The sequence below is a fragment of the Agelaius phoeniceus genome, chromosome 16, assembly GCF_051311805.1.
Source record: "Agelaius phoeniceus isolate bAgePho1 chromosome 16, bAgePho1.hap1, whole genome shotgun sequence".
Classification (NCBI taxonomy): Eukaryota; Metazoa; Chordata; class Aves; order Passeriformes; family Icteridae; genus Agelaius; species Agelaius phoeniceus.
The window spans coordinates 1175683-1188358 of record NC_135280.1 but is presented as its reverse complement, the minus strand read 5'-3'; the positions used below and the strand labels follow the sequence as shown (position 1 = coordinate 1188358).

General features: G+C 60.8%; 1 protein-coding gene across 1 annotated transcript in view; it reads left to right on the top strand.

Moving 5' to 3' along the window:
* The first annotated feature begins 2757 nt into the window (after positions 1–2757).
* Positions 2758–12676, top strand: part of RAB26 (RAB26, member RAS oncogene family) — a 29241-nt gene continuing 19322 nt past the window's right edge. Inside the window, exons 1-2 of the mRNA XM_054643566.2 lie at positions 2758–3010; positions 5912–6022. Coding sequence (XP_054499541.2) covers positions 2795–3010; positions 5912–6022 — 327 coding nt within the window. The 5' untranslated portion in view covers positions 2758–2794. The remainder of the gene's footprint in view (positions 3011–5911; positions 6023–12676) is intronic.

The following is a 12676-nucleotide window of genomic DNA, read 5'->3' as shown; positions in this document are numbered from 1 at the left end:
GGCACCAGGAGCTGGCACCAGGAGGGCAGCAGGCTGGGCTGGCTGCTGGGAGAGGCAGGGATGGATAGAGGCTGGTCAGGCCCAGGGCATGGAGCAGCCAAGGCTGGGGAGTGCAGGGGCAGCCGTGGCACGAGCCAGCCTTGGAACAGCCCAGAGCAGCAGCAGGAGGCAGGCAGGGAGGGAGGGAGGGAAGGCCTCACACCGAAATATCTCCCTGGCTCTGAGCACGGCACAGAACTTCTGGCACACAGAACCCTGCCAGGTTCCATGCCAAAGAAAACAGCCAGACTGGGAGCCCTGAGGCGCAGCGTTTGTGCAGAGCAGCTGGGCAGAGCACAGCACTGAGCCCCGGGTGGCTCCTGGTGTCTCCAGCCGGGTGCAGAGCTCTGCTCCCTGGCTGAGCCAAAGGCAGGTGCCATCCCCGTGGCTGCTGGCACAGGTGGCACTGGTGGCACCATCTGCCTCTCCGTGCTCACATTGATACAGCAGCACAAGGGCCCTCTTGGGGTGACCACCGTGACGGGGACAAGCTGTTTTTCTGCCTTTGAGAACAAATTTACATATATGTAGATGGTTCGGAGTGCCGGCCCCGCTCCGAGCCCCGCCAGATGCCGCAGCCCCGCTTCCCCGAGGCACGCCGTATCTCCAGGCGTCTGTTGTTCCATTAAGCTATTTTTAGCAAACATATCCCCCTTAGTTCAGCTGCCGTTATCTGATTAGTTCCTGTAACTATCCGAGGAGCAACATCTCCAGGCGTGACTGCGATTCTGAGCAGGCTGCGTCTCTGCACACGCCTTTCCTCCACGAGAGGAACTTGCCGGGGATGCTCCTCCTGCCGCGGGGCTCGGAGCTCTCTGCCAGCCTGGTTTGGGGCTGGGGGCAGCGGGAGCAGCCCTGGGCAGCCGGGGCAGCGCACGGCCCCTGGCACAGGCGGGGTTATCTGGGAGCGCTTCCCGAGGAGGAGCCGCGTCCTCTCCTCCGGCGTTGCCCCGATGCGGCGGCGCTGAACAGCTGGCTTTGTTTGCTCCGGAGCGCGGGGCCGCTGGTGGAGATTTCCATCAGCCTCGCCTGGGGATGGCGGCGGGGCAAAGTCCTGGCGTGGCCCGAAGGTGCGGGGTGCCAGGGCAGAGCGCACCCCCTTCCTCCCGGCGGGTACCGCCAGGAAAAGCCGCACCACGGCCGTGCCTCAGGGACCGCTTAAAAACCTGCAGCCCACGGATGGTTCCAGCATTGCACTTTGTTCCCAGGCCTCAGCCTCTATTGACTGCAGCTGTCCTGGAAAATCAGATTATAGTGCAAAACCGTGGCATGCAGTCTGCTCTGCCGAGGCAGCTCTTCCATCTCCCGGCTCGATCGCTGGGATGCAGGGGAGTGGGATGCTGAGCCTCCACCGTGACAGCGTTTCCTTCAGCCTCAGCTGTGTCGGAGGAGCGCTGCAGACCCAGAGCTCCTCAGCATTCGTCCCCTGGAGCCTCTGACAGCCGTGCCCGTGCCCAAGACTCGGGGTGGCAGCAGGGGGATGTCACCCAGGAGCTCCAAACCTGGCCCATCTCCCTTGTCCATGGTTGAATCCATCAGAACCCTGCTGCCTGCTCCTCCTCCTCCCCACGGGGTGCTTTAGGGATTAACCATAGATTTAAATGCTCCCAAAGGGAAAATCCCGTCCCTGCCCGCAGTGAGAATGACCCCTCAGCATCACCACGGCTGCCACCCGAGCTCTGGTGCTGGCCCTGGGCTCTCTGGGGCACTGATCCCTGCCCTGTCAGCTGTCACTCCCTGTGCCCGCGCTGTCACTGACTCCATCTTCACCATGTGCCTGCCTGGCTTCTCCTGACAGTGATTTACTCCTCGCTCCTGCTTTCCTGTGCCTGTCTAGGCCTCCCTTCCCAGCCAGGCTGAACATGTCACGCAGCTGACGGCATTTATTCCAACCGGGAGACCGCCAGTGCCTCAGACGGCATTCGGGAGCAGAGAGAGAAACCAGCTGCTGAGACACACTGGGGAACCCGGGCTCCTGGTCCCGCAGCCCACACTCCATCCCGCTGTGGTCTGGACCCCGTTCCACCCTTACACCCCCGAGGGTCTGCCTCGAGCGGCCCTCGCACACCGTGCCGGCAAACCGAGAGGGATGGACGCGGCTGCGGGACGGACTCCAGAGAGGGCTGCGGGACAGACCCCAGACAGGGCTGCGGGACGGACCCCAGGCAGGGCTGCAGGACGGACCCCAACCCGGGCTGTGGGACGGACCCCAACCCGGGCTGCAGGACGGACCCCAGACCGGGCTGTGGAGCTGCACTCCCGCCCCGCTGCGCACCCCTCCCACGGGGCTGCCGTGTGCGGCGTGGGGCACCCCACGCTGCTCCCCGGGGTGCGGGTGCCACCCTCCATTCGCCGTTCCCTTCGCTCCTGCAGACCCACCCGAGGCGGCTCCCGGTGCCCCCACGATAACGCGCCTCGGGGCCGGGGCGTGCAGGGGCATCGCGGGGACTGCTGCCCGCGTCCTCGGCTCCCTTCACGCGGGTACAGACCCCTCGCAGCTCATTCTCGCCGTACCCTCTCCCCCCGGTTCCCCCGGTTCCCCCGGTGCCCCCCGGTGCCCCCCGCTCCTCCCGCTCCTCCCGGTGCCGGCGCTGCGGGGCGCGGAGGGGCGGGGCCAGCGCTCCGACCGCGCCCCCTCCCGCCCTCCGCGCGCTCCCATTGGCGGAGAGGCGGCGCGGGGCGGGGCGGGGCGGGGCGGTGGCGGCGGCTCCCGCGCCCCCCCAGCGCCCGGCGCGGCCGCGGCGCCGGCCCCGGGATGTCGCGCAAGAAGGCGGCTCGCAGCAAGGGCGGCGGTGCCGCGCCCTCCGCCGCGCTGCCTCCCGCCGGGCAGGGCTCCGGCCGCGCCGCCACCGCCCCCCGGGGCAGCTCCGCCGCCGCCGCCGCCCCCGAGCTGCCCCGCAACGGCGGCGCGGCGGCGGCCGGGCGGCCCTCGCTGAGCAGCAGCGGGGAGTTCTACGACCTCGCCTTCAAGGTGCGGGAGCGGAGAGGGCAGCGGGGAGGGTTGTGGGAGTGCGGGGTCAGGCGGGTGCGGGGCCGGGGGTAGCGTCGCCGAAGTTCCCGGGGGCCAGGACCGGGCGGGCATCCCTGCATCCCTGCATCCCTTCATCCCTGCATCCCTGCATCCCTTCATCCCTGCATCCCTGCTTGCCTGCATCCCTGCTTGCCTGCATCCCCGCTTTCCCCTCTCCCAGCCCTCATCCCGCCCCTCCGCAGCCGCCCGGTCGGGGTCTCGCTCGGCGGGGGCTGCGCCCGCAGAGCCCCCGGAGCGGGGCTGGGGCTGCGGGACTTGTGCAAGTGACGGCCGAAGGCTGCTCCGGGGAGTTGCTGTAAGCCCCCGGATCCTGTGAGCCTACAGGAAAGCGGGGCTGTGAGCAGGGTGGTGGCACCCCCGAGGGGCACCGAATGTGCTCCGTCTGCTGCCGAGATGTCCCCAGCCCGCTGGGCTCCGGTGGCTTCTCCTCGCTGCTCAGACCCTGGCGAGCGACTCACAGCGCAAATGTATCTGCTTCCTCCCCACTTCATCCTGCGACCTGATGCCAGCCCAGCTCGGAGCTCATTTGATGATTTTGGGGCTCATTGAGTGATTTTGCCTGGGGGCACAATTCCGTGAAACCCCTGTGTGTTTGTGACACGGATCTCTGTGCCGAGCCCGGGGCATCGAGCCTGGAGAGAGCAGCTTTGCTGGGGCAGGTCCCGCCTGGTGTGTGGTGGGGAGAGCTTGGTGCCTGTGGCGTTGTGGTGTGGAGGTTTGGGATGTGGGGTAGGAGGTGTTCAGGTTTGGGATGTGGGGTTGGAGGTGTTCAGGTTTGGGGTGTGGGGTTGGAGGTCAGGTTTGGGGTGTGGGGTTGGAAGTGTTCAGGTTTAGGGTGTGGGGTAGGAGATGTGGAGGTTTGGGATGTGGAGTTGGAGGTGTTCAGGTTTGGGGTGTGGGGTAGGAGGTGTTCAGGTTTGGGGTGTGGGGTTGGAGGTGTTCAGGTTTGGGGTGTGGGATAGGAGGTGTTCAGGTGTTTGGGGTGTGGGGTAGGAGGTGTTCAGGTGTTTGGGGTGTGGGGTTGGAGGTGTTCAGGTTGTTTGGGATGTGGGGTTGGAGGTGTTCAGGTTGTTTGGGATGTGGGGTTGGAGGTGTTCAGGTTTGGGATGTGGGGTAGGAGGTCAGGTTTGGGATGTGGAGTTGGAGGTGTTCAGGTTTGGGATGTGGGGTTGGAGGTGTTCAGGTTTGGGGTGTGGGGTTGGAGGTGTTCAGGTTGTTTGGGATGTGGGGTTGGAGGTGTTCAGGTTGTTTGGGACCTCGGGTTGGAGAGGGACGTTCCAGAATTGTGCTTGGTTGCTTTGGTAGGTGGTTGGTCCTGATACAGCTGCATTAATGGTTCAACAGCTTCCCTAAAATGGAGCCACCTCTGTGTTTGCACTGGTCCTTGGCTCCTGGAGCTCACCTCTGCCTGCCCAGGCTGGGGCTTTCCCTAGGGCTCGTCCCCATGGCACGAGGGTGAGCCAAATGTGTCTCAGATAAGCCCAAACACACCGGGTAGAGAAAGCATCTGCTAATGGTCTGGCTGGTTTTGACCCAGTGGCAGACAGAAATTGCTTTGTATCCAGTGAAAGCCTGGTTTATTAAACTTTCTCCTTCCCTTCCCCTCTCCTGGGGCTCCCGATCTGTGACAAGTCCTGGGACAGGGCTGGCTCCTGGCCCTGGGCACTCTGTGTACCCAGTGAGGCTTTGGTGCTGCTGAGTGGGGAGAAGCTGCTGTTGAGGGTCACCTATTCCAGAAAGATGTCTGGAAATTTAAAAAAAAATCCATATTTTGTACTAAAATGACTTTTCCCCCTTCCCTTGGCTTCACACTGGCACCCCTGCGGGCTCTGGCTGCCCTCACCCTGCTGTGCCAGGGCTCAGTGCCTGGTGCTCCTGTGGGACTCCAGTGTGGGGCTCTGCTGGGGCTGTGGGGCACGGTGGGCACATCCTGCCCTCCTTGGCAGTGCCAAAATGAGCTGCACCTGCAGCTGGGGCTGCTGCTGCCTCTGCAGAGGGCTGGTGGCATTTGCCACTTGTGGCAGCCCCTGGGAGGGTTCGGTGTCACCCGGGGCAGTCCCTGCCATAAAGCCATTTAAATCCTGTCAGGGTTAATGGCTCCTGGAAGGCAGATGGCAGAGGGAAGGGCCTGGCACGGCAGGTGTGGAAGGAGCTGGCACAGCCCCGCTCCTGTCCCGGATTCCTCGGTGTCATCCCTCCAAGGGGAGCAGGGTCAGAGCCCTGGGGGCAGCAGGGCTTTGGTGTGGGCAGAGCTTTGGGGGAGCTGCATTTGGAAGCAGCCTCAGCTCTGCTGTGGTTGCTTTGTGGAGAGGAGCTGCCTGCCCTGTCTGTGCCCAGGGTGGCTGCTGGGTGGGGAAACTGAGGCAGGTGGCACCGGGAGCTGCTCCCTTGGCATCCATGGAGGACTGGGAGGGTGGCTGTGGGCATGTGTGGGTCCCACTGAGGCGAGGGCAGAGCGCACCCCTGGAGCTGGCACTCATGGCTGGGGACCCCACGAGCAGTGTCACCCTCCCAGGAAGGCCCACACGTGGTGGGGACAGCACAGGCAGCTCGTGTCACTCTTGGTTTCCAGGGGCTTTGTGCCCCCACCAAGGACCTGTTGAGTGTCTGTCAGGGCAGGGGAAGGTGTCTCCAGTTTGGTGACATGGTGCAGGGTCTGAATAATCCCCTTGTGTGTCTTCCCCACCCTCCCCTGGCTGCGAGGACATCGCTGTTGGGTGTGCTGCTTCCCCCAGGCACTGCTGCTCTGCTGTGATGGAGCAGGGTGATGGCTGCAGTGGGGCTGCCTTCCCAAGCCTGCAGCCTCACACCCTGCCTCCATCCCTGCCTCCCTCCCTGCAGGTGATGCTGGTGGGGGACTCGGGGGTCGGCAAGACCTGCCTGCTGGTGCGCTTCAAGGACGGCGCCTTCCTGGCCGGCAGCTTCATCTCCACCGTGGGCATCGACTTCAGGGTGAGTGATGGGACCCCTCTGGGCTCTGGCAGGTGACAGGTGGGTTTGGCAGAGGGGTAACAAACACTGAACCTCTGCAGCCGTGCCAGCCTCCTTGTCATGGCTTTGCACGGGGATGGGGCAGCCTCTCCTCTGCTCAGGATCCTGGGGATAATTCCTGGAACAACTGAGGCCTGACATCTGCCCATGAAAATATTTCCCTAAGGCAGTTCCAGTGGTTTTTAAGAGTTGTTCGTTTTTTTTTTCTTGGAACAGCAAAACCAAAACTGATAAAAACCAGAATGTCCTGGAAGACTGTCCTGAGCACAGCTCTGGGGTGCTGATGTGGGGCTGTGTTGTGCTGAGGGATCTCTGAGGTCCCTGTTTGGCTGGCAGCAATGGCAGCATCCTGATGCTGGGAGAGTCATGGGCGCAGTGCTTGGAGCTGTGCAGCTCCAGTGAGGACAGTGGGAATTGCTCCACACAAGGAATAACAGGTGGACTGGGGGAAAAAAGGGGATCACATCCCACCCTGCAGTGCCCAGTGTGCCAGGGCGTCCTTTGCCAGGCAGGAACATCTGAGTACAGCCCCAGGCCCCTGTAACCTTCCCTTGGCCCTGTTTCCCTGTCAGTCCCATGCTGGGGGGGCTGCCTGGGGTCTCTGTGGTTCCCTCAGGCCCTGTCCAAGGAGTCCCCAGCCATGGGGTGGGACAGCAGAGCCACAGGAACGGTGACTTTACAGAGGTGGCACCAAGGAGCCTTTCCAGCAGCTGTGCAGGGCACGAGGCAGGTCTGGCACCCAAGAGCAGCCAGCAGCACGCCTGGCTTGCCAGGATCTGCTGCTCCTGCCCCTCACCAGTCCCCCAGCCATCTGCTCCCTCCAAAATGTGAGCTTGTCACCTCCTGGGATGTCTGGGCAGCGCTGCTCTCCCTGCCCTGCTCCCGGCTGTGCCGTCTCTCCGTGTGTGATGGATTTGGCTCCATTTGGGGGCTCTGCCGGGTGCTGTGAGGAGCTGCTGGTGGTGCCACACACCAGTGTTGTGTCTTCCCAGCTGCCTTTTCCCAGCAGGATCTCAGATCTTGACTTTTCTGGGAGATGAGTGTCTCTTGTAACCTGCTGCTTGGCTGGGGTGTGAGTAATAACCCCGTGGTGCAGTGACACTGGGAAGGGTGGAGGACAGCTCAGAAAGCCCTGAGCAAGGAAGGGATGGTCCATGCCTAGCGAGGCTGGGGGCTGCTGCAGGTGAAATGGGTAAATTGGGGGCTGTAATTGTATACAAAGGTAATTACACAGTGTTCAGGTGTTCTTCAAATAAAAGGGTTTTATTACTGATTGCAGTGATTGATACAGAGGGCAGCCATAAAACCCTATGACTTATTGATTAGAGTGCTGAAATGACTGTTACTGAGGAGCAATCAAATTAGAGTTAATTTACTTCTCTAATAGAGCTGCTAGAGCTCCATGTCTCTGAAATGGGCAGATTATACAGTGGGGGAGATCATGTGTATGCCCTAAAACTCATTATTATCATCCTTGTAAGGCATTCATAATTTTGGGGGGACGTGGAAACAGTTTTTTGATGAGCCTCTGCATTCCCAGCAGGATAATCCTGTTTGGTAATTGTCCCTCTCGCCGTGGGCGCCGTCATGCAGATGATGCTCTGGGGTGGCAACACTGGAGGCTTCTGCTGGTTTTAATTTGTGTCTTTTTAATCACAGAACTGCCACATCACAGCTCCTTCTCCCTGCAGCCCCGAGTTTGGCGGGGGTTTGTGGCTGAAGCACTGAGGTGCTGGCAGTGGGAAGGCGTCACTGGGGTTCTCTGTGTTCTCTGGCCCGCTGTGAAGGGTGCTGAGCGAGCACAGGGGGGTCGTTTTGGGTTTTTGGCAGGGATTGTGGCACTCTCTGAGCCGGGCTGGCCCCAGGGGCTGCAGGGAGCTCCCCAAGGCCAGCGTGTGTGCCAGCTGTGCTCCTGTGCACGCCTGGCCTTGCTGGGACCTGCCACGGCCCTGGGGCCATCCTGGCTCAGGACACCACGGGCACGGGGCTGCCCAGCTCCACACGCTGTCCTGGGCACCATCTCTGCTCCTCCTGATGCCCTCTGGTCCCTGCCATCGCTCTGGGGGCAGCCCCAGGCCAGCCCAGCTCCCTCCTCTCCCAGCCCATCCTCTGGTCCCAGTGGGCTCCAGGACCAGTGCCCATGTTCAAGGATGGCAAACCCTCAGATGCACCCAGAGCTATGGCTAATGGCTTACCCAGGCCAGAGCGAATGTAAATGAATAGAAATCCATTTAAAATTAATCTGGCATTACAATTCCTAATGGCCCCTGAGGTTTGTTCCCTCCTACTGTTTTATGTGAGGGAGAACCTCCCGCGACGTGTTTGTTTATTATCATCTCTTAAACAAAGAAAGATGTTGATCTGAATGTGTTTGGAAAACAAACCACTGATGCTGGGGAAATAAAGATGATTGTAATATTAACAAAGGCATCAAAATGGCACCTGTGGCTTCAAGCTTTGGAGGTGCTGAGTCCTCAGCATCCCATCCTGGGAAAATGTGGTTTGCTGGGGGAGCATCTTCAGCTCCTGGGGATGATTCCAGCCCTCCCAGTTCAGCTGGGACAGGGCCAGGTGTCCCCAGGCTGAGGGTTTGGCTGGCTGGGGGTGCAGGGATGGGTGGGGGCCATGGAGGCAGAGCCCTGGGTGAGGGGTCCTGCTCTGGCAGAGCCCTGAGTGAGCAGAACCCTCTGTCTGAGCAGGAACCTCTGTCTGAGCAGGAACCTCTGTCTGAGCTCCTGAGCTGTCCCCCAGGCTGGGGGACAAACCCCTCCCTGTCTGGATCACAGGTGTCACCCTCGAGGTGTCATTGCTGGATAATGAGGGGGTTAATTACTGCCCTCCTTGAGCTGTGCTGAGCCATGGCACCAGGGAATCCTGGCAGGTGCCTCTGCCCGGGGGTCTCTCCCCACAGATCCCCACTGGTGAGGGCAGAGCAGCTCTGGGCAGGCTGTGGGTGCTTTCCTGCCTTCACACATTGGGGTTCCAGGGAGAAGGGGCTCCTGGAGAAGGGCAGGTGTGGTGCTCAGGGCTGTGAATCCCGATTTTCTCAGTGCCACGGCAGGAGCCGCCTCTCCTTGTCATTTTGGCAACACTTCAGAAACCTCGACAGAAACTCAAGCTGTGCAGCCAGGGGGACTTGTGTCCCGTGGTGACAGCTGAGTGATGGAGCCTCACCAAGGCGAGGAGCCAAAGGGCTCCCCGTGTGAACCCCCCGTGTCCCTGTCCCCAGTGACACCCGGGCTCTGTGGGGCTGCCCAGCCCCGTCCTCACTGCCCCGAGCTCTGCAGGGCTGGGCAAGGGAAGAGTTTTCTACTAATTGGACCTGAAAGGAGAAGAACATAAAAGAAAAAAATTAAGGATGAGCCTTTCCTCCCTGGGAAGAGGTGCTAATGAGCTCCTTTGCATTAGCAGGGGTGATGGTTCCTGTGTTAATCAGGGGATGAAACCACTGGGAAGCTTTTTGGTGGGGTTCAGAGCAGGGTGGCTCCTCTTGGTGCTGTCCCAGGTGTGCGGTGGTGTCACTGCTCTGCTGCTGCCCCGAGGACAGGCAGCAAGGCAGCAAAGCAGCAAAGCAGCAAAGCAGAAAGCAGCAAGGCAGCAAAGCAGAAAGCAGCAAAGCAGCAAGGCAGCAAAGCAGAAAGCAGCAAAGCAGCATCGCCCTGGCACCTGGCTCAGGAGGAGCCAGCCCGGAGCTGGGCACGGCTCCAGCTGCCAGGGCAGGCAGTGGCACTGGGGACATTCCCTCTGGAGGCTCAGCTTGGATGTGCACAGGTTCACAGGGCTGGGGGGTTCAGCTGCTCCCCAGCCCCCTCGGGAGGCTCCCAGTGCCCTGCCCCAGCCTTGGCTGGGCCATGGTTAATGTGGGAGTGCTGTAAATAAAACCTGGCCCGGTGGCCCTGAGCTCTAAGGACTCCTGATTACACTCAGCCCTGTGTGGCTCAGGGCTGCGATCAGCAGTGGGTGATGTGGGTTTGTTTTTTTTAACATGGGAGGTTTGTGGCATCTCTGGTTGTTTTTTGTTGTGTTTGTGTGTGCCCCTTCCACAGGCTCCTGCAGCGAGCTGAGCTTTGCAGAGCTGAGCTTTGCAGGAGGATGGGAACCTTTGCTCCAGCCCTGCAGAGGAGCAGTGACCACGGTTTGGATTCACCCAGAATGGTCCTGGGGGTGCTGGGAGAGGGCTGTGGGTGCCCTGAGCATCTGCTGGTCCCCAGTGGGCACCCACATCCCTGCCCCTGGGGCGATGCTCTGCTCCCCAGCAGGTGCCCAAATCCCTGCCCAAATCCCAGCCCTCATCCCTGCCCACATCCCTGCCCAAATCCCAGCCCTCATCCCTGCCCACATCCCTGCCCTCATCCCTGCCCACATCCCTGCCCACATCCCTGCCCTCATCCCTGCCCTCACAGCCTTTGAAGGGCTGGAGCAGCCTGGATGCTCCTGAGAGCCAGGGCTGGCTTTTATCTCAGCGGTTGGCACAGAGCATTAGCAGGGCTCATTTTCTGATGGATCAATCTGGAAAAAGTGGGAGGGGAGCTGCTTAGGCCAGAAGAAAGAAATGGAAATAAATTAATTTCAGTGTCTTTCTGTGCAAAATTATCCCTGGATGTTAGAGGGAGGGAACTGGGCAGTGTTTAGCCTCTCCTTTGCTGTGTGGGGTCAGGGTGGGGTTTGCTGCAGGGGTGGGTTTACGTTGGTCTCCAGGACTGGAGCTCTGGAGGGAAGAGTTTTTCTTTTCCTGGGAGAAACATCTTGGTACTGCCAAGTTGTTTGGACCAAATTCCCCTTCATGAGTCCATGCCAGTGGCAGCAGAGGGGCAACCAGGATGGGGAAGGTGGGGCAGGAGCAGGCAGGGGATGCCTGTGCTCCCACCCTGAGTGTGCCCATGGCAAATGCTTGGGACTGGATGACCTTTAAGGTCCCTTCCAACCCAAACCATTCCATGTTTCTGTGTGTTCCCAGCAGCTCTTTGTCTGAAAATCAGTTTGCTCTGCAGCTCCCATTGCTGGATGAATTTTAATAGCAGCCAGTAGCTGATTTCATATTTTTGCATTTCTCACTGTGTGGAGAGCTGGGCTCAGTTTGCCCAGAGCAGATTTCCATCCCTGCAAGTGCTCAAGGACAAGTTGGATGGGGTTTGGAGCAGCCTGGTCTGGTGGAAGGTGTCCCTGGCCTGGGCAGGGGTTTGGACCTGGATGCTCTTTGAGATCCCTTCCAACCCCATCCATTCCAGGAGGCTCTGATGGTCCCTGCCATGGTCCCCCCTCTGCCTGGTTCCAGGCTATGGACCCGGTGCTGTCACCGGTGCCTGGGGACCAGCTGTGCCCAAATGCAGCCCGGGGAGGCAGATCCTGGTAGTTTTGCCCAGGGAGGGCAGCCCTGGCCAGCTGGCATTGTGCCCCTTGTGCCCGTGGGTGGCTCTGAGGGTGCTGCTCCCCCAGAGCCACTGCGGGCGCCCGTTCCCCGCTCCCAGGACGGGCTCTTGGGACAGTAAATCTCCATTTCCCTGGGAACCAAGCCCTGCTTTCCTCGCAGGGCTGCTGCTGCCTGGCAGAGGGACACTCTCAGCTCTGCAGTCGGTGCCTGTCATTTGCATGCAGGGGCTCAGTTGCCAAGGGATGCTGCTGGTGCCCGTGCCCGCTGCTCGCAGCTCCCGGGCTTCATCCATCCTCCTGTGCCTCCTGCTTTTGGAAAACAAACCCATCCAAGCCCCCAGCTCTGCAGCACAGCAGGAAGATGCAAAGCCCCGTGTGCAGGCGGTGATCCCGTGCACAAGGGACTCCATTGCTGCCTCGGGGAAGGCGCAGAAAGGAGATGAATGCCTTCAAAGCAAAGAAGTGCTTGAGCAGCTGGGGTGGCAGCCAGCCCCAGAGCCTGCTGAAGAAAACTCTTAAGCAGCTCAATCCTCTTTGCAGGGTGGTGGGAAGGTGCCTTCTCCACCTCCTTGGTGTCAGAAATACCACCCAGAATAGTTTGGGTGTGGAATTTTTTATCCATTGCAGCTGCCAGGACAGCGCTGGGGATGTGGGGCTTGCAAGATGCTTCTGGAAGGGCACCAGTGGCTCCAGGCTCCTGCAGCCCTGCTGTGCTTGGTGGCTCCCTGGTGCCTGTTGATGTCTGGGGTCCCCGTGGGTCTGTCCTGGCCTGGGCTGGTTGGAATGATGGATTCAATGAGCTCAGGGGGAGAGAGAGGGCCTGGGCTGCTCAGGAGCTGCAGTGCCAGGACACAGGCAAGGAAAACACAAACTCGGGAGCTGCTGGTGCAAGGAGGGAGCTTGTGAAGGTGCTCAGTACAACCTGCCTCTGTATCCCCCTGGTCAGAGCTGTGTGGGAGCCCAAAACCCCTGCAGAGGATGGGAACCACGGGGAACTCAGCCGGGAAGTGCAATTGGCAGCCCTGCACAGGGTGTGGGGCAGATCCCTGCTCCTGCTCTGGCCCTGCAGGATCCCTGTGCAGGAGCTCGGGCTGGGGAGGGCTGTGTTGGCTCCTGTCTGGCTGCTGCCAGGTGGGAAATTGGCTCTGGAGAGGCCAATTTGGGCACTGAGCATCCCCTGCCATGGATCCGAGCCGGGCTGGATCCGCTCCCGGTGCCAGACCTGAGAGGGAGCGTTTTATACTC